At 42.8% G+C, this 25,133-nt stretch overlaps 1 protein-coding gene across 2 annotated transcripts in view; it reads right to left on the minus strand.

Annotated features, from left to right (window-relative positions):
* Positions 1–15,967: 15,967 nt before the first annotated feature.
* Positions 15,968–25,133, minus strand: part of DLAT (dihydrolipoamide S-acetyltransferase) — a 44,270-nt gene continuing 35,104 nt past the window's right edge. For both annotated transcript variants that reach the window (XM_077456911.1, XM_077456910.1), the window contains exons 11-14: positions 21,575–21,693; positions 20,214–20,376; positions 19,320–19,456; positions 15,968–16,515 (exon numbers count right to left, since the gene is read on the minus strand). In XM_077456911.1, the coding sequence (XP_077313037.1) occupies positions 16,386–16,515; positions 19,320–19,456; positions 20,214–20,376; positions 21,575–21,693 (549 nt within the window). In that variant the 3' untranslated portion in view covers positions 15,968–16,385. The remainder of the gene's footprint in view (positions 16,516–19,319; positions 19,457–20,213; positions 20,377–21,574; positions 21,694–25,133) is intronic.

Here is a 25,133-nt window from a genome sequence, read left to right on the forward strand (position 1 = left end):
CATCATCCGCAGCCCTGCTCTGTCCTCTCCTTTGCCCTCCCTTCCTGCCTGTCTGCTCATGTCAGCGCCTGCCCCCACTGCTCTAGCTGCTCTCATATCTAATATAAAATGCTCCAATCCCCTCTGTAATATGTGTGCCTGTGTTGTATAAAAAAAATATGCTTATCTTTACCTATAACACAGTGGCTCCCGGCGATCACGTGACTCCTTGGCTCTCTCTCTCCTCTCCTCCCTGACTGACGTCAACAGCAGTGCTCGGCGCCGCCCACTGGAGCCGTCAGTCGTGCGGGGGAGAGAGCCGAGGAGTCACTTGATTGCCAGGAGCCACTGTGTTTAGGTATAGTTAAGCATATTTTTAATATAACACAGGCACAGGGGCACTTATTGTTATATTACAGAGGGAATGGGAGATTTTTATAGAAGTGGGTTAACAACCACTTTAAACATTGTTAAATACTTTTTTACATATATAAATCTAACCATATCTTACATCTGTGCTTAAAAGAAAATCCTCTCTCCAGCTTAGTGGCAATAAGGCATCAATGTGTTGAATAATGGTGTACAGCGATGATACGTCCAATGTCACCAAATAAGTAGGGAGTTGATTCTGTAGTTTAATATCTATAATTAACCGTAAAAAATCTTTAGTATCCTTTAAATATGTTCTTGTAGCTATAACACTGGGTTGAAGGAATTTATCCAATTTATGGCTGAATGGTAAGACCAGAATTAGGTTTTTGCAGAAGATTTGATGTTTTTATGGGAAGGTACCGAAGAAAGTTTTACATTCCTTTATGGATGATTTAAACAATAATAACAATAGCATTAAATTAGAATATTAGTGAGATTGTAAACCAATTCTTAGAATTAAAAATATTTAAACAGGGAGATTGTCTGGCCATTAAAGTATACTTCAAACCAACAGATAGCAACAACTCTTGATGAATAGCGGGCATCGTCCCACGTGGTTGTGAAACATTCCAAGGGGCCAAGTGATGCTTATTAGGAAAAATTGCACTTTGATCATGATTATATTGAATAGTCTGAAGTGATCAAGCACATATTTATCCAGAAAAGGGTTATAGGGCGGCTATATTAGATCAGAAGATTAAGAAAATATTGAGAGATTAATGTCTAGCAGAGAAAAACGTGAGAGAAACTGAAGAGAAATAGTGGAGTGGGTTGTGGCTACGTGGCAAACCGATGTGACGTCAGGACGTTGGGAGGACGAGTGACACGAACCTAGCAGCCATCAAAACCAGTGTGGAGGCGGAAATATTGCTGCAGGATCGTTACCTGGCACCATTTGGAAGTCCAATTTGTTTATTAAAACTAGTTTTGTGGTTGGAAGTAATTAGGGATGAACCAAACGCCCCCTGGTTCGGTTCGCACCAGAACTTGCGAACAGTCAAAAAATTTGTGCAAACACCATTAAAGTCTATGAGACACGAACGTAAAAAATCAAAAGTGCTCATTTTAAAGGCTCATATGCAAGCTATTGTCATAAAAAGTGTGTGGGGACCTGGATACTGTCCCAGGGGACATGTATCAATGCAAAAATAAGTGTAGCACTGACCCCCGAAGGAGTGGTTTTCTTGGGCTTACCGTTTGCCTCCTCCGCATTGTAACTCGTCGTTCTTGTCTAGGGGTTCCCAAGGTTGATGGTCCAATAAATGACACTTGAATTCCTTTTGGAATTTTTATTTGCTTAAAACGTTGAAGAGTAACACAGTCTCTCAGTTGGGAATAGAGGGTATAGGCATGGAAGCTCAGGCACTTTGAAACTGCTGACACTTAATAAATGTCTCTCTAGGTAATCCAGGGAGTAGCCACTGATATTCCCACCGTCGGATAAGTCCTGGTTTTAGGGACTTCGCAGCCGAAACATGAATCAAACTTAGCAAAGTCTCTGCCACAGACTTGGTTGCAAACGTTTAGATGAACAGAAAAAAAAAAAAGTCTCTCACAGGAACTTAGTTCTAACAGAAGGATAGGAATAGGAACTTTCTTGTGGTACCAGTATCTTGCAGCCAGGCCGGCGATACCATAAGAAAATGTGGATTCCATTAGTGTCCATACAGTTCAACATCCAGGCTCTTACCGAGCAGCCAGCCTCGTGTGTGGCCCTCTTCCAAAGAGTCCTCCCCTGGTTGCATGATGAGTTGCTGGGACTCTCCAAAATCTGAGATGGTACCGGACCACTTTAGAATCCTCCTTCCAGTTACTGTGCCTCGGACTAGCCAGTTCCGAGACTCGGAAATTGATGGATCCGCACCTCAGGCCATGAGGGCCTCTGGGGGCTGGTCAGGAGGACCAGGACCATGGAGTTAGAACATAACTTCTGGACTGGAACCCAGAACCACGTGACTTCAGCACCTTAAGTACCCTCTCCCGAAATACACAGCGAGACAACGCACCCACTGATAGGCTCAGAGAGAGAGAGATTGGTCCAACCAGACTGCGTTCTAATGCCTGTCAAAGGTGTTAACTGTACCCATGACCAGGCAGAACACTAGTACAGCCCAGCCAAACTGATGCCAAAACCACAATTTAGAGCAATTAGCCCCAAGACTCAACTATAGTCTTGAGAAAAAAACTAAATTTACAGACATAGCGGGTACTCTTCAGGAGTACTGGCGCTACATAAGTTTTTAAAATGGCAGTTTTTTTTAGGAGTGATTTTAAGAATGCTTAAAATTAAACAATAAATATTACTTTAAATATGGTGCCTGGGGGGTCTACTTGTAAAGTAGCACATTTTCCCCATGTTTAGAAAAGTACCACAGCAAAATGACATTTCTAAAGGAAAAAATGCCATTCAAAATTGCTCACGGCTATAATGTATTGCCAGATCTGGCAATATACATAAAAAATCATTTTAAAAAACAGCGCGAGTTCCCTCCCAGTCCATACCAAGCCCTTCGGGTCTCCTATGGATATTAAGGTGAGCTCCTCGCCAATTTTTCTTTTAAAAAAGAATCCACACCAAACCCAAAGGGCCTGGTATGGACCGGGGGAAGCCATGCCGTTTTTTCTTAATTCTGTCATAGGGCTCCCCTTAACCACTTCAATACACTATATTATGTATTGTACACTGCACTATATACCCTTGCACTGTATATTACACTGAGTGCACTATATACTCTGAACTGCAGTATATATACTATACAGGCTGCACTATATACTCTGCTGAAAAATTAGGCCTTAGGTGTTGGTGGTGGCAGAACATGGTAACCCCGCACAGTTACTCTTGTTGGCTGCAGGAAAGGTCCCTGCTGTTAAATATTATTTCAAAAGTTGTAATTGCATGCCCCTGTTAAATAGGGGCAGAAACATTGGGCCTTGGGTGTTGGTAGTGCCAGAACACTGTAACCCCTCGCAGTTATTCTTGTTGGGTGCAGGAACGGTCCCTGTTAAACATTATCTCAGAGGCTGCTTGCCTTCTTTTAGTGGCCTGTGAGCGTCTGCCTCTTCTTGGAGGCCTTCTAGACATGACAGTTTTTTTTTTTTTTTTTAACACAGCACTACACTGTATATATACTGTGTACACCGCCTGAAGTGTATTTGAAACTGTACACCGCTGAATGCACTGTGTGTGTGTATATATATATATATATACACACACACACACACTAGTCTGACTGTATGTGTGTGTATATATATATATATATATATAATCAAATACACTGCCTGTACTGACTGAATATAGAGTTTACACTGTATATATAGGCTACGCTGAATGCAGAGTGTGTATATGTATGTGTATATATATATATATATATATATTTATTCACACACACACATCTCAAGTACACTACCACTAACTAACCAACCTCCCTGCCTAATCTAGCTCAATCTCTCTATCCCCGTCTACTATAACACACTATACAGGTGTGGTGTAAGTAGCCTTATATAGTGTGGGGCATGTACTTAGTCCCCCTGAGCCATGATTGGCCAAAGGCACCTTGCCTTTGGCCAATTATTGCTCTTGATGAGGAGCGTGCTGTGATTGGTCAAAGCATGCAGGTCAGGTGTATGCGTTGGCCAATCATCCTACAGCCATGCACTGTGGTCTTGCAGTGCATTATGGAGCACTCAAATTTTCTGCGAACGGCCCATAAAATTTGCTGTTCGCAGAACGTCAAGGGGTACTCGAAGCTCATCCCTAGAAGTAATACACGATTGGAGGCTATTTTGTTCTTTCTTCTGCATATGCCTACTCTAACGAGAATTAATCGAATGAGGAAGGTGGAGTTTTGGTTATGAATGGTCAGAATGGAGTTTTAAAAGAGCTATTTGCCACTCATGAAAATTAATGGCATTTGGGTCTGGTGAATGTCATTCTAAAGTGAGTGAGACACATTTCTTGTCACTTTGGCGGTGGATTCAAGGTGCAATATTCTTAGCAAGAATCAACACTTGCATGTGACCCATCTATGGACTTTATTTACAAGGACTTTTTGCTTTACGTTATTTTTATTGATTTGATGAATGTTTTGTTTGCGCTACTGTGAAATATTATTAGTGTACTACTGATGAGTATTTCACCTTTTTTATATTGTTTATATTAAGTAGCAGCACAAATTGCACCATCACTGAGCATTCTATATCTATATTTTTTGTATTTGATCACTCTCAAGAGCGTGGTGGATTTGGTTTATTATAAATGCCAGTAATAGCTTAGTCAGTTCCATATAAAACACCTAATAGGTGAAAGCAAGGATTCTGCACATCCTCTGAAAGATTAGGGGTGATCCTCACTAGTAAAGGAAGTTAAGAACATTGATGGAAAATGTATGTTAAAACTTAAGATTTTTACGAATAAAACAATTCTTTACCTGATCCTCTACGCACCACGTGTACATTCCTGCGTGCAGATTTTGATCATGTTAAATGGTCATGCCCTGTCATTGCACGATATTGGAAGCGGGTAATGGATATACTGTCAACAATTTAATCAGGACCTGTACCATGTACCCCAAAGGTGTGTTTGCTGGGTATTTTAGACAAGGAACAGCGGCCGAGATATACCAGGACTATGTTAATAGAAACATTGTTCTTGGCTAGGAAAGCTGTAGCGCTTAAGTTGATTCAACTTCCCCCTCCCTCTATCCCTCAGTGGATACAATTGGTAATTCAACTATTACCATATGAAAAACGAATTTTGAACACAAGGGATGCCCCTGTAGTGTCTGAACACCTGGAGCACCAATTCACCCAAGGTACTGCAACACAAATATGGCTCAGATTAGGGCTCCAGAAGTCCAGCCGAGCACCCGGGGCCCATGAGTCACCCGACTTGTGATTCATAAGGGGGATCCTCTAAAATTACCAGCAGAGTGACTCCTTTCCCTAAACACCACCAGCTCTTATGCAGATCAGGTTTGCACAGGTTAAAGATGCTACATTCCCTGAATATTGACTGAGCAGTCTGATTCGCACTTTTAGTCCTTACACTACACCACATGGAGAATGCTTGTTGCATTTAAATTCTTTACACAAAGTAAGTACAAACAGTGCATAACAGATCAGAGCAGTTCTATAAGCGTTTCGGTCAGTTATCAAGCGGCACTAGGTTGCGGGTGGCGGCTCCTGTGTCCTCTCCTCCTCTTTTGCATCACAGCAGCTTCCGCAGGGTGTCTCCTCCCTCCTCCTAGGCATCCAATAGGATCACCTGTCCTTTCAGACAATCGGGTGATGGGTCTCAAGACTGGCTTCCTAATTGGCCGGAGGAGGATCAATGTGGCAATAGCGAATATTTGTTTGCCATCGTCTTACAACTAGGTGGGCTCGGAGCGCAGTGCTCTGCACCCCAAGACCACCCTTTTTAAAAGTCTGTTAGAGCCTCTGTCCTAATGGATGGGCTGCTGCTGGTTATATATACACACATACATACATACATACACACACAGTTTCTCACAAAAGTGAGTACACCCCTCACATCTTTGTAAATATTTTATTATATCTTTTCATGTGACAACACTGAAGAAATGACACGTTGCTACAATGTAAAGTAGTGAGTGTACAGCTTGTAGAACAGTGTAAATTTGCTGTCCCCTCAAAATAACTCAACATACAGCCATTAATGTCTAAACTGATGGCAACAAAAGTGAGTGCACCCTAAGTGAAAATGTCCAAATTGGCCCCAAAATGTCAATATTTTGTCTGGCCACCATTGTTTTCCAGCACTGCCTTAACACTCTAATTAGCTATTTTCCCTCCCCAGTGTCATGTGACTTGTTACAAGGTCTCAGGTGTGTTAAATTTGGTGTTATCGCTCTCACTCTCTGATACTGGTCACTGGAAGTTCAACATGGCACCTCATGGCAAAGAACTCTCTGAGGATTTGAAAATTCAAATTAGACTTACAGGTAACTTGTTTTCCAAGAGTCTTTCAGGACAGCACTTAAGAGAGAGACTCCTCCCCTTGCTAATAGGAAATGCCTCTTCCACCAAACTTTAAAATGGAGGCTCCTTCCCACACATAGTCAGTAGTAGTAGAGAACCTCCGGCCCCAAACTAGAACACATAATCAAGATGGTTAGTCACAGTATATATATATATATATATGTATATATATATATATATATATATATATATATATATATATATATATATAAACAATAGGGCGGGATGCTGCTGTCCTGAAAGACTCTTGAAATAACTTGAATTTTCCCTTAACGGCTTTCAGGACAGCACTTGAGAGGATGATAGAGACTTACCCCCTAAGGAGGGACCACAGGCTGCAGAACTTTTCTGCCAAAAGCCTGATCCCCTGCTGACAGGAGATCCAGTCTGTAATGACGGACAAACATTAAGTAACTTGACCACGTAGCTGCCTTACAAATTTGATCTGGGGTGGCACCAGCTTTTTCTGCCCATGTAGTAGCCTGAGCCCTTGATGAATGAGCTCTAATTCCTGGCGGGGGAGACAGACCCATGTGACAATAGGCTACAGAAATAGCTATCTAGCAATTGACTTATTTGATGCCTGGTGGCCTTTTTGGTTTCCAGAAAAAAGAACAAAAGAACAAACAAGGATCTAAAACCTTTCATTACTGCCAAGTAATGTAATAGGGTATGCCTCACGCCTAAATTGTGAAACTGCTCTTCCTTTTCCCCAGAAGGGTTAGAAAAAAAGTTGGAAGGATAATCTCCTGTGACCGGTTACAAAAAGATTTTGGCAAAAATTCCGGATCTACCTTAAGTTCAATCCTATCTGAAAAAATGGACAGAAAGGTTTCTATCGGCTTTTATCGATAGGGCGTGCAGTTCATTAATCGTTCTTGCCGAAGTAATTGCAACTAGAAAAATCGTTTCGAAAGTTACATTCTTTAGAGATATGGTCTGTAATGACTCAAATGGTTCCTTTGCAAGGACTTGCAGAACCACTGAGAGATCCCATTTTGGAAAATGCTTAACCGGAACGGACCTGGAAAGTGCCCTGAAAAATCTCATGAGCAAAGTTTCTGACGACAATGATCTCTCCAGGATGAACTCCTAAGGTGGCCACTTACACTTTAAGAGTGCTGACTGCAAGACCCTTGTCTGCATTTTTGTATAAACTCCAACACTGAGACTATGGTGGTTATTTACGAAAGGCAAATCCACTTTGTACCACAAGTGCAAAGTGCACTTGAAATTGCACTGAAAGTGCACTTGGAAGTCCAGTCGTTGTAAATCTGAGGGGTAGATCCGAAATGAGGGGAAGCTCTGCTGATTTTATCATCCAATCATGTGCAAGCTAAAATGCTGTTTTTTATTTTCTTCGCATGTCTCTCCCCCCCCCCCCCCCCCCCCCGGTTCTACAGCGACTGCACTTTGCACTTTCAGCTAAATTTCAAGTGCAAAGTGGATTTGCCTTTCATAAATAACCCCCTATGTCTTTAACAACCCTATTTTCTGAATGACAGCAAGGAACGTAGACCTTCCAAACTTTGGCGTAAACATCCCTAATTACCTTTTTCCTACTGGAAAGTAACGTGGTTATTAAGGGTTCTGAAAAGCCTTTGTTTCTTAACAATTGCTCTTCAGATACCATGCAGCAAGTCTTAACCTGATTACATCCAGATGATGTACTGGCCCTTGTATCAGCAAATTCTGACTGAGAGGAAGCTGCCAACATGGTTTGATTGCCAACTGCGGAACTGTGGAAAACCAAGTTCTCTTTGGCCAAAAATGGAGTAATCAAGATTATTGATACTCTCTCTTTTTGTATCTCTCAACACCAGTGGAATCAATTGGAAAGGGGCAAAGGCATACCCCAGGCGAAAATTCCACGTGTGTGCCAGAGCATCTATCTCCTGGGAGCCGTCGTCTCCGTGAAGGGAGAAAAATTGTGGGAGCTGAGCATTTTTGCCTTGAAGCAGACAGGTCTACTTGCAGATGGCTCCAAGTTCTGGCGATCAATGCAAACACTTCTGAGTTCAGACTCCACTCTGCTTCCTGAACTTTCTGTCTGCTCAGATAATCTGACACTTCGTTTAACGTGCCTTTGAGATGGACTGCAGATAAGGACAGTAAATGGTTTTCCGCTCACTCCAGAATCTTTACTGACAGCAAGTGAAGAGCTTTGCTTCTTGTGCCCCCCTGCTTGTTCAGGTAGGCTATGGTAGTGGCATTGTCCGATAGAATCTGGACATGGAAACCTAGGAGGCTTGGAGAGAAGACAGCCAACGCTAGGACGCCTCCTTTTAGCGCTCTCCAATTCAAGGAGTTTTCTGCTTCGGCCTGTGACCATATTCCCTGTGCCAAATCCTGATCCACGTAGGCCCCCCATCCCGGCATCTGTTGTCACCACTTTTTCAGTCGGAAAGGACCAAAGAAGACCCTACTGTAATACTATTTGATTTTTCCACCACCAAAGTGTTTGACTCTAGTGGGGATCTTTACCTTTGTATCTAAGGGCTCTGTCCTGTGGTTCCATGTTCTTAGAAGGAACCTCTGCAGAGCCCTGAAATGCAGCCTTGCCCACTGGATGTCTGGCATAGACGAGCTTAATATTCCCAAAGCCGACATAACCCTTCAAACTGAAAACTGCTGATTCATTTGAAGTGAAAAATTCTTTGTTCCGTTGAATTTATTAGGTACCCCAGAAAAAGTACTTGCTGAGCTGGAATGAAATTCGACTTCTGAATATTCACTATCCACCCCAGAGATTCCAAATAACTGCTGGCTCTGTCCAGATCTCCCTGCAATTTTTCCCTAGATGGGGAAAAGAAGAGGAGGTCATCCATATATGGGATTACCGCAATCCCCTGGAGTCAAAGCGGGGCGAAGGCTTTCGCCATTACTTTTGTAAACATTTGTGGAGCTGATGAAAGGCTGAAGGGAAGGGCCCTGAACTGTAGCTGTATAACCTCCTTGCCCATATTTACCGCAAATCTCAGGAATTTTTGGGACTGAGGTACTACAGGAATGTGAAGGTAAGCATCTCTCAGGTCAATTGATGCCATAAAGCATTCCTTGGTCAGCATATTCTTAACTATGAAGATTGAGTCCATACAAAATTTTCTGTCTAGGACTGACTTGTTCAATGGTTTCAGGTTAAGAATCAAATGGATGTTTCCGGATGGGTTTTCTTATCAGAAATATATGGGTATAAAATCCCTAACAGTGTTCCTCTGGAGATACCGGTATCACAACCCTCTGGTGCATCAGATCCTTTAAAACGTTCTTCATATCCAGGGCCTTTGTTGGGTCCCTTGGAAGGTTTGTCACAAAGTATCTTTCTGGAAGATGATCTGAAAACTATATTCCGTAACCTTGAGACAACATGTCCAAAATATATTGACTTTCTGTCATGCTGGCCCAAAGGGGGAGGACATTTTGAAGCTTTCCTCCCACTGGAAGGAACGAGTCATTGAGTTTTGCTGGAGGACGCAGGATGATAAAAAAAGATTTCCTTTACATTTCCCTTTCTGCGACAACCAATTTCTTCTCTTCTCCTGGGGTTTGGTACTTTGCTCTTGAGTTCTTGGAAAACGGGAAAAAAAAAAAAACACTTAACTGGTTGTTCTTCCTTTTTGACTGTAAATGACTTATTATTAGCTGTCTTATCTATGACTGAATCCAAGTCAGGCCCAAAAAGCAAATCCCCCAGGGAATGGTATCCCACACAGCTTATTTTTGGATGCTGCATCCCCCAGGCAAGTTTCTTAACGACAGAGCCGATCAGCCCTGCTCAGAGGAGAGAGAGAGACCCCACAGTAAAGGAGGACAGTTCACATCTGTCCCTTACCTGGGCCTTGCTGGTGCCCATGCCTGTCCCACTTGCTGCCGCCATCGATTCCATTGAGGAGGCTGAGTGGTTGTGTGTGGCTGGACGCAGTTTCTGGACTCCAATAGCGCCTCTGTGCTGGGCCAGACCTGGCAAATAAGCACCAGCCCTGTTCCTCCCTTCTCCCCCTGCGATTTCTGGGGGAAATTACGCCGCACGCCTGCTCTCTTGGCGCTGCCCCTTTCGGCAGATGACTGCACGGCATGCCATCCCCAAGATGGCGGCAGTGCCAGAGGTAAACTGCCGGAGGCACAGAAAAAGAAAAACCCCGTGACCGCCTGTACCTTGTTTTTGGTGGAGTAGGAAGCCTGGTCTCTCAGGACTGCACCTAGGGGCCCTGAATCCCCACTCCAAGTTTTCCCTCCAGAGGAAACACAAAAACTGACTATGTGTGGGAAGGAGCCTCCTTTTTAAAGTTTGGTGGAAGAGGTGTCTCCTATTAGCAAGGGGAGGAGTCACTCTCTCAAGTGCTGTCCTGAAAGATGTTAAGGGAAAACGGAATTGTTGCTCTACATAAAAATGGCCTAGGCTATAAGAAGAGTGCCAAGACCCTGAAACTGAGCTGCAGTATGGTGGCCAAGACCATACAGCGGTTTAACAGGACAGGTTCCACTCAAAACAGGCCTCGCCATGGTTAGCCAAAGAAGTTGAGTGCGTGTGCTCAGCGTCACATCCAGAGGTTGTCTTTGGGAAATAGATGTATGAGTGCTGCCAGCATTGCTGCAGAGGTTGAAGGGATGGATGCCTCTCCTAAAGATGATGCACAAGAAAGGCCGCAAACAGTTTGCTGAAGACAAGCAGACTAAGGACATGGATTACTGGAACCATGTCTTGTGGTCTGATGAGATCAAGATAAACTTATTTGGTTCGGATGGTGTCAAGCGTGCGTGGCGGCAACCAGGTGAGGCGTACAAAGCCAAGTGTGTCTTGCCTACAGTCAAGAATGGTGGTGGGAGTGTCATGGTCTGGGGCTGCATGAGTGCTGCCGATACTGGGGAGCTACAGTTCATTTAGGGAACCATAAATGCCAACATGTACTGTGACATACTGAAGCAGAGCATGATCCCCAACGGTCAGAGAGGGGCTGCAGGGCAGTATTCCAACACAGTAACGACCCCAAACACAACTCCAAGATGACAACTGTCTTGCTAATGAAGCGGAGGATAAAGGTGATGGACTAGCCAAGCATGTCTCCAGACCTAAACTATTACATCTGTGGGGCATCCTCAAACGGAAGGTGGAGAAGTGCAAGGCCTCTAACATCCACCAGCTCCGTGATGTCGTCATGGTGAAGTAGAAGAGGACTCCATTGGCAACCTGTGAAGCTCTGGTAAACTCAATGCCTAAGAGGGTTAAGGCAGTGCTGGAAAATAATGGTGGCCACACAAAACATTGACATTTTGGGGCTAATTTGGACATCTTTACTTAGGGGTGTACTCACTTTTGTTTCCAGCGGTTTAGACATTAATGGCTGTGTATCGTAGTTATTTTGAGGGGACAGCAAATTTACACTGTTATACAAGCTGTACACTCACTACTTTACATTGTAGCAAAGTGTTATCACATGAAAATATATAATTAAATATTTACAAAAATGTGAGGGGTGTACTCACTTTTGTGAGAGAGATTATATATACATACACACACACACATTATATATACACACACACACATATATATATATATATATATATATTTATATATTATACATACATACACACACACGCATATACATACACACAAGAAAAATAAATATATATGCCTTGCGAAAGTATTCGGCCCCCTTGAACTTTTCAACCTTTTGCCACATTTCAGGCTTCAAACATAGATATAAAATTTTAATTTTTTGTGAAGAATCACCAACAAGTGGGACACAATTGTGAAGTGGAACGAAATCTATTGGATAATTTAAACTTTTTTAGCAAATAAAAAACTGAAAAGTGGTGCGTGCAAAATTATTCGGCCCCTTTACTTTCAGTGCAGCAAACTCACTCCAGAAGTTCAGCGAGGATCTCTGAATGATCCAATGTTGTCCTAAATGACTGATGGTGATAAATAGAATCCACCTGTGTGTAATCAAGTCTCTGTATAAATGCACCTGCTCTGTGATAGTCTCAGGGTTCTGTTGAAAGCGCAGAGAGCATCATGAAGACCAAGGAACACACCAGGCAGGTCCGTAATACTGTTGTGGAGAAGTTTAAAGCCAGATTTGGATACAAAAAGATTTCCCAAGCTTTAAACATCCCAAGGAGCACTGTGCAAGCGATCATTTTGAAATGGAAGGAGTATCAGACCACTGCAAATCTACCAAGACCTGGCCGTCCCTCTAAACTTTCAGCTCAGACAAGGAGAAGACTGATCAGAGATGCAGCCAAGAGGCCCATGATCACTCTGGATGAACTGCAGAGAACTACAGCTGAGGTGGGACAGTCTGTCCATAGGACAACAATCAGTCGTACACTGCACAAATCTGGCCTTTATGGAAGAATGGCAAGAAGAAAGCCATTTCTCAAAGATATCCATAAAAAGTCTCATCTAAAGTTTGCCACAAGCCACCTGGGAGACACACCAAACATGTGGAAGAAGGTGCTCTGGTCAGATGAAACCAAAATCAAACTTTTTGCCCACAATGCAAAACAATATGTTTGGCGTAAAAGCAACACAGCTCATCACCCTCAACACACCATCCCCACTGTCAAACATGGTGGTGGCAGCATCATGGTTTGGGCCTGCTTTTCTTCAGCAGGGACAGGGAAGATGGTTAAAATTGAGGGGAAGATGCCAAATACAGGACCATTCTGGATGAAAACCTGTTGGTGTCTGCAAAAGACCTGAAACTGGGATGGAGATTTATCTTCCAACAAGACAATGATCCCAAACATACAGCAAAATCTACAAAGGAATGGTTCACAAATAAACGTATCCAGGTGTTAGAATGGCCAAGTCAAAGTCCAGACCTGAATCCAAATCGAGAATCTGTGGAAAGAGCTGAAAACTGCTGTTCACAAACGCTCTCCATCCAACCTCACTGAGCTTGAGCTGTTTTGCAAGGAAGAATGGGCAAGAATTTCAGTCTCTCGATGTGCAAAACTGATAGAGACATATCCCAAGCGACTTGCAGCTGTAATCGCAGCAAAAGGTGGCTCTACAAAGTATTAACGCAAGGGGGCCGAATAATTTTGCACGCCCCACTTTTCATTATTTTATTAGTTAAAAAAGTTTCAAAAATCCAATAGATTTCGTTCCACTTCACAATTGTGTCCCACTTGTTGGTGATTCTTCACAAAAAAAAATTTTTTTTATATCTTTATGTTTGAAGCCTGAAATGTGGCAAAAGGTTGAAAAGTTCAAAAGTTTCGCAAGGCACTGTGTGTGTGTGTGATATATTATATATATATATATATATATATATATATATATACACATATACACACACACACACACACACACACACACACACACATATATATATATATACATACACTTTTTTTTTATTGTGTGTGTATACACATAAAAATAAATAAATACCTTCACTTTTTGCCAAGTGGCTGAATTCTGCTTTAATAAAATAGATACCACCTGTGCATTAAATGTCATCTCATTTTCCTATTGCTTTAACGAGAGGCTATTATTACATTTGTCAGCGGCTTTTACATTGTAGGGGCACCTGCCATATTGGCAAATGGCTCTTACTCTATCTATCCAGAGGGACACAGTAATGACAGAAAAACCCAATATATAATCTGGGTATGGTTTCCCTTGTGGACTGATTGGAATATAGAAGCTACGGAAAGAACAAATATACCAATATTCTGGATGCAATTCTAAATCTTACAACTACTAATATTGGCATGTTAAATGCTGAAGTTGCCCAACTCATAGTTACATATTAGGTGAGGTTAAAAAAAAAAAAAAAAAAAAAAAAAAAAAAAAAAGAGAGAGAGACCAGTCCAACCTACGTGTGTGATTATATGTCAGTATTACATTGTATATCCCTGTATGTTGCAGTCGTTCAGCTGCTTATCTAATAGTTTTTTGAAACTGTGGATGCCTCCCGCTGAGACCACCGCCTGTGGAAGGGAATTCCACATCCTTGCCGCTCTTATGGTAAAAGAACCCTCTAAGTAGTTTAAAGTTAAATCTCTTTTCTTCTAATTTTAATGAGTGGCCATGTATCTTGTTAAACTCCCTCCGGAAAAAAAGTTTTATCCCCTTTCAAGTGTCTCCTCTCCAGAGAAAATAAGTTCAGTGCTTGCAACCTTTCTTCATAACTAATGTCCTCCAGACCCTTTTAAGGAAGGACAGTTTAGAAAAGAGACTATCTTTGGATTACCTTTCAGTAGCTCACAGAGGTTTGTGAAATTATTCAAACAGTATCTATGTATCAGTTAACCGCTTCCCAACTGCCTCACGCAGATATACTGCGGCAGAAGGGCACATACAGGCAGATTAACATACCTATACGCTGCCCTTTAAGAGGCGGCTTGCAGACACGAATGCGCCGGGAGCTCCGTGATCGCGGGTCCCACGGACTCGATGTCCACGATCATCTCACACTGAGGAAGAACGGGGAGATGCTGATGTAATCAAGTATCTCCCTGTTCTGCCCAATGACACTGTCACTGATCAGCGCTCCCTGTAATCGGAAGCAGTGATCAGTGACATAAAACACACAGCCCCTCCCCTCCACAGTTAGAATCATTTCCTAGGACACACTTAAACCCTACAGCGACACCTAGTGGTTAACCCCTTCACTGCCAGTGGCATTTTTACAGTAATCAATGCAATTTTTTAGCATTGATCACTGTATTAATGCCAATGGTCCCAAAAATGTGTCAAAATTGTTTGATGTGTCTGCCGTAATGTCACAGTCACGATAAAAATTGCTGATCGCTGCCATTACTAGTAAAAAAAAAAAAAAAAGGATCAATAAAAATGCCATAAAACTATCCCCTATTTTGTAGATGCTATAACTTTTGTGCAGAAGAATACGTTTTGGCCTACACGGAGGAAAACATTTTTTTTTTTGTATTTTTTGGAGGATATTTATTATAGCAAAAAAGTAAACAAAATGCATTTTTTTCAAAATTTTCGCCATTTTTATGTTTATAAACGCAAAAAATAAAAACCGCAGAGGTGATCAAATACCACCAAAAGAAAGCAATTTTGTTTTGGAGCCATGTCGCACAGCCGCGCAATTGTCAGTTAAAGCGACGCAGTGCCGAATTGCAAAAAGTGCTCTGTTTTAGCATTATCCAATTCTTTTAGTCTTTGTCAGAGAGTGATTAGTGTCATGCACAGATTGCTAAACGCAAATTGCTAATTTAATCATGAAACTGTCGCTCACGGGAACAGGGCCTTACACCTCAGCCTGTATCGGCACCATCAAGCACTAATGGTAAAATTGCTAGTCTTTCTTGTTCAGCCTATACTCATGTATTGTATTGCTTTGTTAGAACTTTGCTTCCTTTTACCGTAAAAGTACATGCGGGACGTTGGGTCCTTTTTTACGCAAGCATGTGTATCAAATCCAAACGCATCATCAAACTTTAGAACAGCCTAGGAAACATGCCCAGTATGTTTGTTCACTCGCTGCTGCGATAACGAGGACAGCAATTAGGAGCCCTTAATTCATTCTTTCACACAAGCCCATTTCAACACAAGTGAAATAAAGAAGACAGAACAACACTGGCTAAACATACATTTATTTATGCAACTGGAAAAAAGGAGATAGAGATTATATATACACGTATATATATATAAAATCTCTATCCTGTTCTTGTAGTACTGGACAGTCACGATTTAAAATCATTCCAGGAAAGATTGACCTTTTGTAAGACGTTTACAACGTTGATGACATCCACACATCACAGTTCTGTGGAGATTGAGAACAGTTACTGGAGTGGAGCACTGGTTGTCTGTACAGAATGAGGATAAAAAAAAAAAAAAAACTAGCAGGGTTACCAGCTTTTTTTTTTTCTTTTGTTCATTTAAATAAAAAAACAAAAAAAAAGTTATTCATGTTTACTGTGAGTGTTCCGAGATAAGAGTATAAATAGTTTGTATGAGTAGAATAGTTGATCCGAGGAAAAAGGCAAACACTCTTTTATAGCAGCATAGTTGTTGGTTTTTCCAGAAACTTTTTGAACTCGGCCAACCACTGAGCACCAACTGCCCCATCTACCACGCGGTGATCGCAGCTCAGGGTGACAGACATCACGTTGGCAACATCAAAACTGCAGGAAAACAAGAAACAATTAATGAAGAGCAGGCCTCATAACACACAAGAGAGACAATAAAATATCTTTAGCCTTTGTACACACGGTCGGAGATTCCGACAACCAAATCCGTCGGAGTAATTCCGACAGATTAATTCCGGAAGAGGTCCGGAAGTGATGTTGCATACACACGGTCAGACTCAGTTGTCGGAAAATCCGATTGTACACAATGTGATGACGTTATTTAGTTACGATGGGACTACGTTCAGGCTAGTAGCCAATAGCTGTGGTCTAGGAATTTGATCTGAGCATGCGTGGCACTTTGTCCGTCGGAGTAGGCTACACATGATCGGAGTATGTCCGATCAGAGCATTTTGTTGGAAAATTTTACCGGCAAGTTGTAAAAGTTGGTCCGTCGGATATTCCGATGCAGACCACACAGTCGGAATATCCGACAAAACGGTCCGATAGGAAACATTCCGACGGAATCTCCGACCGTGTGTACAAGGGCTTAGGCCCCTTTCAGATGGAGCGAATCTGTCCAAGTGGAATCCCCCTGCTTAGTGGGGCATCTCTCTGCTGGTTTCCACTGAGCAGGTGGATGACAGGTCCGTGTCTGCTCTGCATAGCAGACACAGACCACTCTCCACTATTGGGGGGGCAGATGGAAATTGACTGCATGCCTGTTTCCATCAGAATGTCATCTCATCTGCTGGGCAGATAGTGAACATGTAGCCATATGTCAATTTTTAGAGGATTGTAATCAGATCAGATGCCAGGCGGGTGTAAGCGGACACATGTCCTCTGACATCTGCTGCCCCATAGAGAACAATGGGTGGTCCGATCGAGTCCACCTGAAAAACAGACAGGCGGACCCGATCGGTCCACAGGTGTGAAATTAATGCATACGTTTGAGTGTTGAACAAAGCTTTTGTTTTGTTTTCTCAATTTTTACAAAAGAAGAGCATTTTACAAAAGCTGTCAGAACATGTGTACTGAACAAGTCTTGGACCTTTATAAATACTGGAGGAAAAATAATGAACTTAAATCCACAACGCCGACAATCACCTAAAAAACTGAAATGTCAGTTTGCTGCAATAAAAGAACTGTTATGCTCACCTACCTGTTTCTTCTACCATTGCTTTCATCAGACTCTTCAGCTTTTTGACACTTTCAGGAGTGTCAGATCTTTGTATCTTCCACTATGCACTGTGGTTCCATGATCCAAACCTTACAGCATTATAGAAGACAGCAGTGGTAGGAAGTAGAGTTCAAAGGATGGAACCAGAGTGTGTAGTGAGGGTGCACAGACCGACACTTTCAAACATATTGAATGCTAAAGGGTATTTGAGCTATGGAAGGAGACTCAAGCTGCTGGATAGGGGAGAAGAACAGGTCTTTGATTGCAGGGAACTGACATTTCAATGTGTTTTTTTTTTCTTTAAAGTTTAATACTGTACTGTGCATAACAGCGAGTCATTCAGCAATTCAATGGTGTAATACAAAAGGACTTAAGCTGTACAGGACAGGTACAGGTAAACCGAGCCATACAGAGTTATTCTACAAACAGTTGCCTTTCAGGTATAGTCCACCCTAATGGAGGGCATTTAAAATTTTTTTTCCTCTGCTCCGCTTGAAGAATTTACACTTTTGAGGAGCGGGTACCCAATTTTAATAAGTACCCGCTCCCACGTCTGCTCTGACCACCAAGGCAATCGGAGCGGAAATTCTCCTCCCCCCTTCCCCTCTTGCAGTCCACCATTCACGATGTGCAGTGCTGCTCCTGCATGCGCAGTGGGCACCCAGCTGTAAAGCTGCAAGCTATCCATAGTGAAGATGCAGGCGACAGAAGACAGTGGGTGAAACTCACTGGGGTAAGCACACCACCGTCGTGGGACAGGTAATTGGCTGCTTTTTAAAAGTCAGCAGCTAGAGTTTTTGCAGCTGACGACTTATTTTTTTTCACAGGACATTAACTCCTCATTAAATACCTGTACACAGAGTATAGAGAGGCCGTCCATCTTAGGATAGACCTTAACCAGCACACCCCCGTCAGTACAGACCCCCCCTCTCAACTAAACTCAAGTATAGACCACCCCACCCCTCTCCCCTCCTAAGCCCTCAGTATAGACACCCCAGTGCAGACCCACTTCACTCACGGTAAACCCCCTCTCAGTATTGACCCTGTGATACAGACTCTCCTCAGTACAGGCTGCCCCCCCCCCCACCTTCGTACAGTGAACTCCCTTCCAGCCCCACTTCCCCAGCCTATAACTGTACAGATCTCCAGAATGAGTCCCCCTCAGTTCTGAGGGCCCTGTGAGAGAGCATTAAGCGCTGCTGCAGTGCGCATACAATAGGGACTTGCACCACCTTGCAACGCACGCACGCACGCACACACACACACACACACACACAGAAAACATTGTCCGGAACCCCCCCCCCTCACCCTGTGCAGATTGTGCCCCTAGGAACCACATTAGCCAGCTTAATTAGTGGCCGTGGGCAGATTTTAACAATGTCGCTGAATGGGGAGCCCGAGCCAATGAGAGCAGGGGGTGTGGAAGGCATAGTGGAAGACAAGCACTGAAACAAACATTCCACCACTAGGCTGCAGGACACAAGGCAGATCCGAGCCAGACTTTGGGAGTTTGTTAAGTTGGGGGGGGGGGGGGGGGGGAGGTGTATGCCAATTTGACAGGAAGGCCACATGGGCCCACCTGGAGCATGGGCTGGGTCACAATTGTGAGGCTGCCAATTTCTTTCTCATTCAACTGGTGGCATACTGAAAAAAATGAAACACAAATAGATTATTTTCTTACCCTTTATCGTTATCTGCTGGAATTAGTCTGTTCTCTGTTCCTCCCACAGCAAGAATACAGGCCTGAGGCGGGTTAATTATGGCAGAGAAATTTTTTATTCCAAACATTCCCAGGTTAGAGACGGTAAATGTTCCACCCTGCAATATTACAAATGCCAAATAAGAAAACGAACAATTTCTACAAGTAGTAAACAACTAGGAGACTACCAAACATACTGTGTGTACTGTACCATTAATTTTAAAATGACCACCTTAATGAAACATAGTCACTTTATATCAATTAGCTCCAAATAATAAGTAAAAAAAAAAAAAAAAAAATCACAACACTTACTACAATAAGCTTTTGCCCCACATTTAAAAGGTTTTCTGCTTCACCTTTCACTGCCTAGTCACAGGCTGGGGAGAGACAAGACCTCCAATTGTAACTTAACTGCAGCAGGGAATTTTCAGATATCCAGCCCTGCCGGAAAGGGTTGTGCCATGTCCAGGGCTGAGTGAATGTTAGGATTGGGTGGACAGAAATACAAATCCCTCTGGCAGTTAATACAGCACTTGTGCATGTATTTAAATTTGTGCACTTGGCCGTCTGCTTATAAAATATCTTTATACATAACATTTCCTAAAGTACCAATTATCAATTACCGATTATACGCCCTGTATACACTTTTTTCCATCATCTGTCATCGACTGTTTTTTGACAATGGTATTGTACATTATAAAAGCACTGCTGCCATTTAGAGCAGCTTTGTAATTTATATTTGAAGATTTTCCAAACAAAACTCTAGTTTCCTAGTGTTTCATCTGGAAGACAAATTTACATATACAAAATGTAGATTGAAAAAAAAAGAAGAGCAAATGAACTTAGTTACATGAAGCTAATTAGCAGGGAACATACCTGGAATTCATGTGGCTTTAGCTTGCCTTCTCTTGCACGAACAGCCAAAGTCCCCACATCTCTGCTGATGGCTGCCAGACCCTTTATATGAGCATTAAAGACTATGGGTGTTATCAGTCCAGCAGGGGTGCTCACTGCCACATTTACATCTACAACATGATTCCTGTAAAGATACAAGCATTATAGCTTTAAATTACCTGCCCAAAAACCGGACTAAAAATATTCTTCTCGATTTACAGCATGTAAGCTGGGGATTTGCATATGCCAGGGCTGCCCAACTACCCATGTACAACTCAGTCTACCCAAGGCCGTCTAAAATGGGGCATCTGCCCAGGACCCATTCATTGTTGGAGGGCCCCAAACACTGATAAGCCAAGTGCATTTGTTTTCTCATTTCTATCCAGCTCAGCACAGGTTAAGTGAAGTCACGTCTCCGCAGGGTCTCTTCTGCTGGCCCCCGCCCCTTCTATCTCAGTCTGAGTGGACGGAGTCTCTTCTCTGGCGACATGCTGCATTCCGCCCCTCCCATCCTTCCTCTGCGGGCTGCCGGACTACATCACTCGGCACAGCGAGTATACCATCTCCCTTGGAGACACTGTGTGCTGTCCTGAGCTGGGCCCCCCTCCCACTACCTCTGATAACTTTTAATGGAGTCTCAGCTGCTGCAGAACTACTTGGGGTAGTGCAGGGCTTCTGTGCGTTGTAGTGCAGGGCAGCGATTTGTGGCTGCTGCAGAACTTTTTGGAGGGGGGAGGGCAGGGCTGCTGGGTTTTGTAGTGCAGGTCAGTGATTGACAGCTGTGGGCTCAACAATAACCCCCCCTCCTCCCTGCTTCTCCACCCTCAGCAATAACCTCCTCCCCACTTTTCTGCCCTCAGCAATAACCCCCCTTCTCTGCCCTCAGCAATAACCCCCGCTTCTCCTCTCTTAGCAAAACCCCCCCCTCCCAGCTTCTCCACCCTCAGCAATAACCCCCCTTCCAGCTTGGTATTGATTTACTAAAAGAAAAGATTATGTTCACTTTACAAAGTGAATTTTTGCTTAGCTTAGTGACCAAAGTGAAGCTGTGTGTACTGTAATCATCATGTGTGAGCAAAAATTCAGTTTTTAAAATTTTCCCGTAACGTGATTGAGTATTATTTTTAAAAGTAAAATTTCCCTTAGCTTCACCTCATTCACTAAGCGAAGTAAAAATTTACTTTCAAAAGTGGACATGCTCCATTTAGTAAATCAACCAAAATCTCAAATCCTCCTGTAGAGGTGAAGTCCTCCTTTACAGCTTAGAAATCCAACTGTACCAAAATACTAATAAATGTGCTGAATAAAACATACAAACAATAAAAGCTGCTGTATACACTTACTGTCGAATAACGGTGTCCATCCAGGAGGAGTTTGCTTCGGGTACTTTCAGACAAGATAGGGCAGACGCCTTAATGATGAAATCGTTTACAGACAGCTTGATGTTTTCAGACTTTGTGACCTGGAAAGCGAAGACATACAGAATTATTAAACAATCTAACATAAAGCCATTACATTACATTTGTAGGGGCCCCAATTCATTTCTGGACTTTTTTGAAAGCCTCTTCCTGTACATGTCATTTTTTAGACCTGGTGCACAACCCACCCTATGTGTATTTCAAGAAGAACACCAGCAAACACCAAATAAAAGCTATTTTAAATAAAAAGCAGATCTTTTGGGGCAAGTAGGATCAAAAAGGTTTTTATCTTTGCTTCATTAGCTGTTGACCAAATGAAGCCAGTAAAGCACTTTTAACTTCTAAAGAAGCTGAGCTGCGGCAGCACATTTATTTCAGACAGGTACTTACTAGCCACACAATCTTGACACTCATGTAAAAACTAAAAATGTTTTTCTGTGAAAAACAAAACAAAAAAAAAAAACCCCACATTTTTACTTACCTGTAAAATCCTTTTCTCGGAGTACAGTACAGGTGACAGGTTTTCAAATCATAAAACATGGATTATATGTCACACCTTCAGGTGATTGGAGTAGTGTTACTTTCGACAACGAAAGTAACAGTATTTTAGTCTACTAAAATATGATTAAAACGATTCAGATGACTAAAATACAACTAAAATGGCATTTTAGTCAAAAGACTATGAAATTTGACGTCAAAATGAAACACTGAATTATATATCACAATGGCTAAATCTGTGTCTGTAATGCATGGTCAAACCTTAATACCATAAAATAACAATGCTTTAGATTTTCAGTATATAACCAGAATGGGAAGTCTAGAGAAATGCCTAAATAATGCATTACAATTTAACTAAACTCATAAAACGTTTGACTAAAAATGACTTTAGTCGACTAAAACATACCGGAGATTTTAGTCGACTACAATACAATTAAAACAATTCAGATGACTTAAATACGATAAAAACTAAAATGGTATTTTAGTCAAAAGCCTATGACTGAAACTGAATTGAAATTTGACTTCAAAATGATTACTGGATTGGGCAATGGCAAAGCCACTCAAAGCTTTAAACACTCCCTCATATAACCCCTCCCAACAGGCAAGCCTTATCTTTAACATGCAGTGTTAGGATACCGTCACAGAGCGGAGGGTCCTGTAACCTCTACTGTACCACAGAAAAATGATTTTACAGGTACATAAAAAAAAAAAAAAAAAATATATAATTTTCTTTATTTTACAGTACAGGACACAGGTCTTCAAATCATACGGGATAGGACCATCTCTAAGCAGTAAAAGGGGAAGGTAACATGACAACCAACAATCTGCCAAAAAGACTCCCAAATCAAAAGCCAAAACTACCCCCTAAACAACAGGCTGTAACATATTGCGGCCAAATTCAGCATTAGCAGGTAGACCACATAACAGGCATACATATCTGGGCAACAGAAGCCTGACATTGAAACACCAAAGATGTGCCAATAGATCTAGTAGTAGGAGCCTTAACCGGGAAAAGGAAGCTCCTTACTCTTCAGGGTATAGGCATGAGTGACGACCTGGCAAATCCACTTGGAAATGGTGGACTGCGAGGTATAAAGTAGGCCCTTGAAGTTGAAAAGTGAGGCCAATTTTTGGTTAAAGACTGTAGCGGTGTGGTAAACCCACACAGCCAGCAGCCTCCTTTGGATCCTTAGGAGAAGGGCAAGGGGAAGGCAAAACACTATCCTCATTTAGGCTGGGTTCACACTGCTGCGGGGGGAGATCCGGATGTGATTCGCACCGCAAATCACATCCGATCTCCGTAGCGATGCGAGTTCAGCCATACAGATAGTATGGCTGAATTCGCATTGGTCCCGCAGCAAACTCGCACGGGATCCTTTTTTTGGTCCGCAACAGAATCGGATCACATGGGGGTTCACACCATGCGATCCGATTCCTGTGCGAGTCGGCAGATCGCACTGCGATATGCGGACGGATCTGGGGGTGTCATTAACATATCATTGACACTCCCAGCCGTCCGCATAGGGCAGTGTGAACTGCCGGCGGGAGTAATGCGATGCGGGAAAACGCCGCGGATTCGCGGCGTTCCCGCATCGCAGCGGTGTGAACCCGGCCTTAAGTAGAATCCAGATATCACTTTTGGCAAATAGGAAGCGTTCGGTCACAAGACCACCTGTGCCACACTAAAAAGGGCTCCTGACAAAGACAGAGCAGAGCAGCCAGCTCCAGTACCCCTTTGGCAGAGGTAATTGCCACCAGGAAAATTACTTTACAGCCAACATCTGCCAATGGAACTTCCAGACAGTTTCAAAAGACAGAAGGTGTCAAGGGAAGGTCTGGTCATCCGACAAGGCAGGGTGATATGAGAGACTCCCTGTACAAAGGCCTTAAAAAAAAAAAAAAGAAAAAGAAAAGGGGGGGGGGGGTGGAGGGGGGGTTAAGACCTAAGGGTCCCTGGAACAATTTCTGGTCTAGTAGGAAGGCAGGCAAAGGACCCATAGAACATTAGTGAGGGTGGAAATTCCTCTTCGCTCCAATGAAGGTATACCTTTCTGGCTTTCAGCAGTATGCTAATAACTGAATCTCAGATCCCCCTTTTCCTATAGGACCTGGACCTCAACAGCCATGCAGTGAAAGCCAGCAACTGTGAAGCAGGATGGTAGATGGAACTTCATGTCTAGCCAGTCGAGAAGAGGCCACGCAAAGGACATGCACGGGGACACACACAATCCAGTTGGAATTCATTCCATGGAGTCACCAGAGTTTTCACAGCAAACACTTGTGGATCTCTTGTTCTGGACACAAATCTGTTCAATTTCTTGTTGAATCTGGACGCCACAAGGTCTATGATTAAAATTCCCCACTTACAGGTGTCAACCTTTGCCAACTTAGAAAGTTCATCTGCCAATTTTCCATTCCTGGAATGTGCACACTGTATATGGCTGGAAAGTTGATCTTTGCCCAAGCCAAGATGACATCTGCTTCTTCTTGAGCCGCATAACCGCCACCGCCACCACCACCTTGGTGGATCATTAGTTAAGAGAACAGAGGTCCAGGATTGGGTCCGTTATGCCTGTTTGGCTTGGGAACCGTAAACAGACTCAAACAGAACACCTAAAATCTCTCTTCCTCTGGGACTGCAATCATAATCCCCACTCTGGAATATAGCCTTGTGCAAATCCACACTGTGCTAATGGGAAAAAGGCCCATTGGAGGAAAAAATAAATGAGGTGGAAGGTAGGTTCAGAACTCCAGTTTGTCCATAAATAGTTGAAGTTTCCAAAGACTTAGTTTTCAGGCGCTTTTGCGCTTACAGGGCGGTGAAAAAAAGTCCAGCAAGCATCATCTTTGGAGCGCTTTAAAAAGCACTTCAAAAACGCCTAAGGACCCTTTCACACTGAGGCACTTTGCAGGCGCTAAAGTGCTAAAAATAGTGCCCTGAAAGAGCCACTCAGTGCACTCCAATGTGATAGCCCTGAGGGCTTTC

Source organism: Lithobates pipiens, unplaced genomic scaffold (assembly GCF_037356315.1).
Source record: "Lithobates pipiens isolate NorthernLeopardFrog02 unplaced genomic scaffold, aLitPip1_a1.2 Scaffold_27, whole genome shotgun sequence".
In the NCBI taxonomy this organism is placed as follows: domain Eukaryota; kingdom Metazoa; phylum Chordata; class Amphibia; order Anura; family Ranidae; genus Lithobates; species Lithobates pipiens.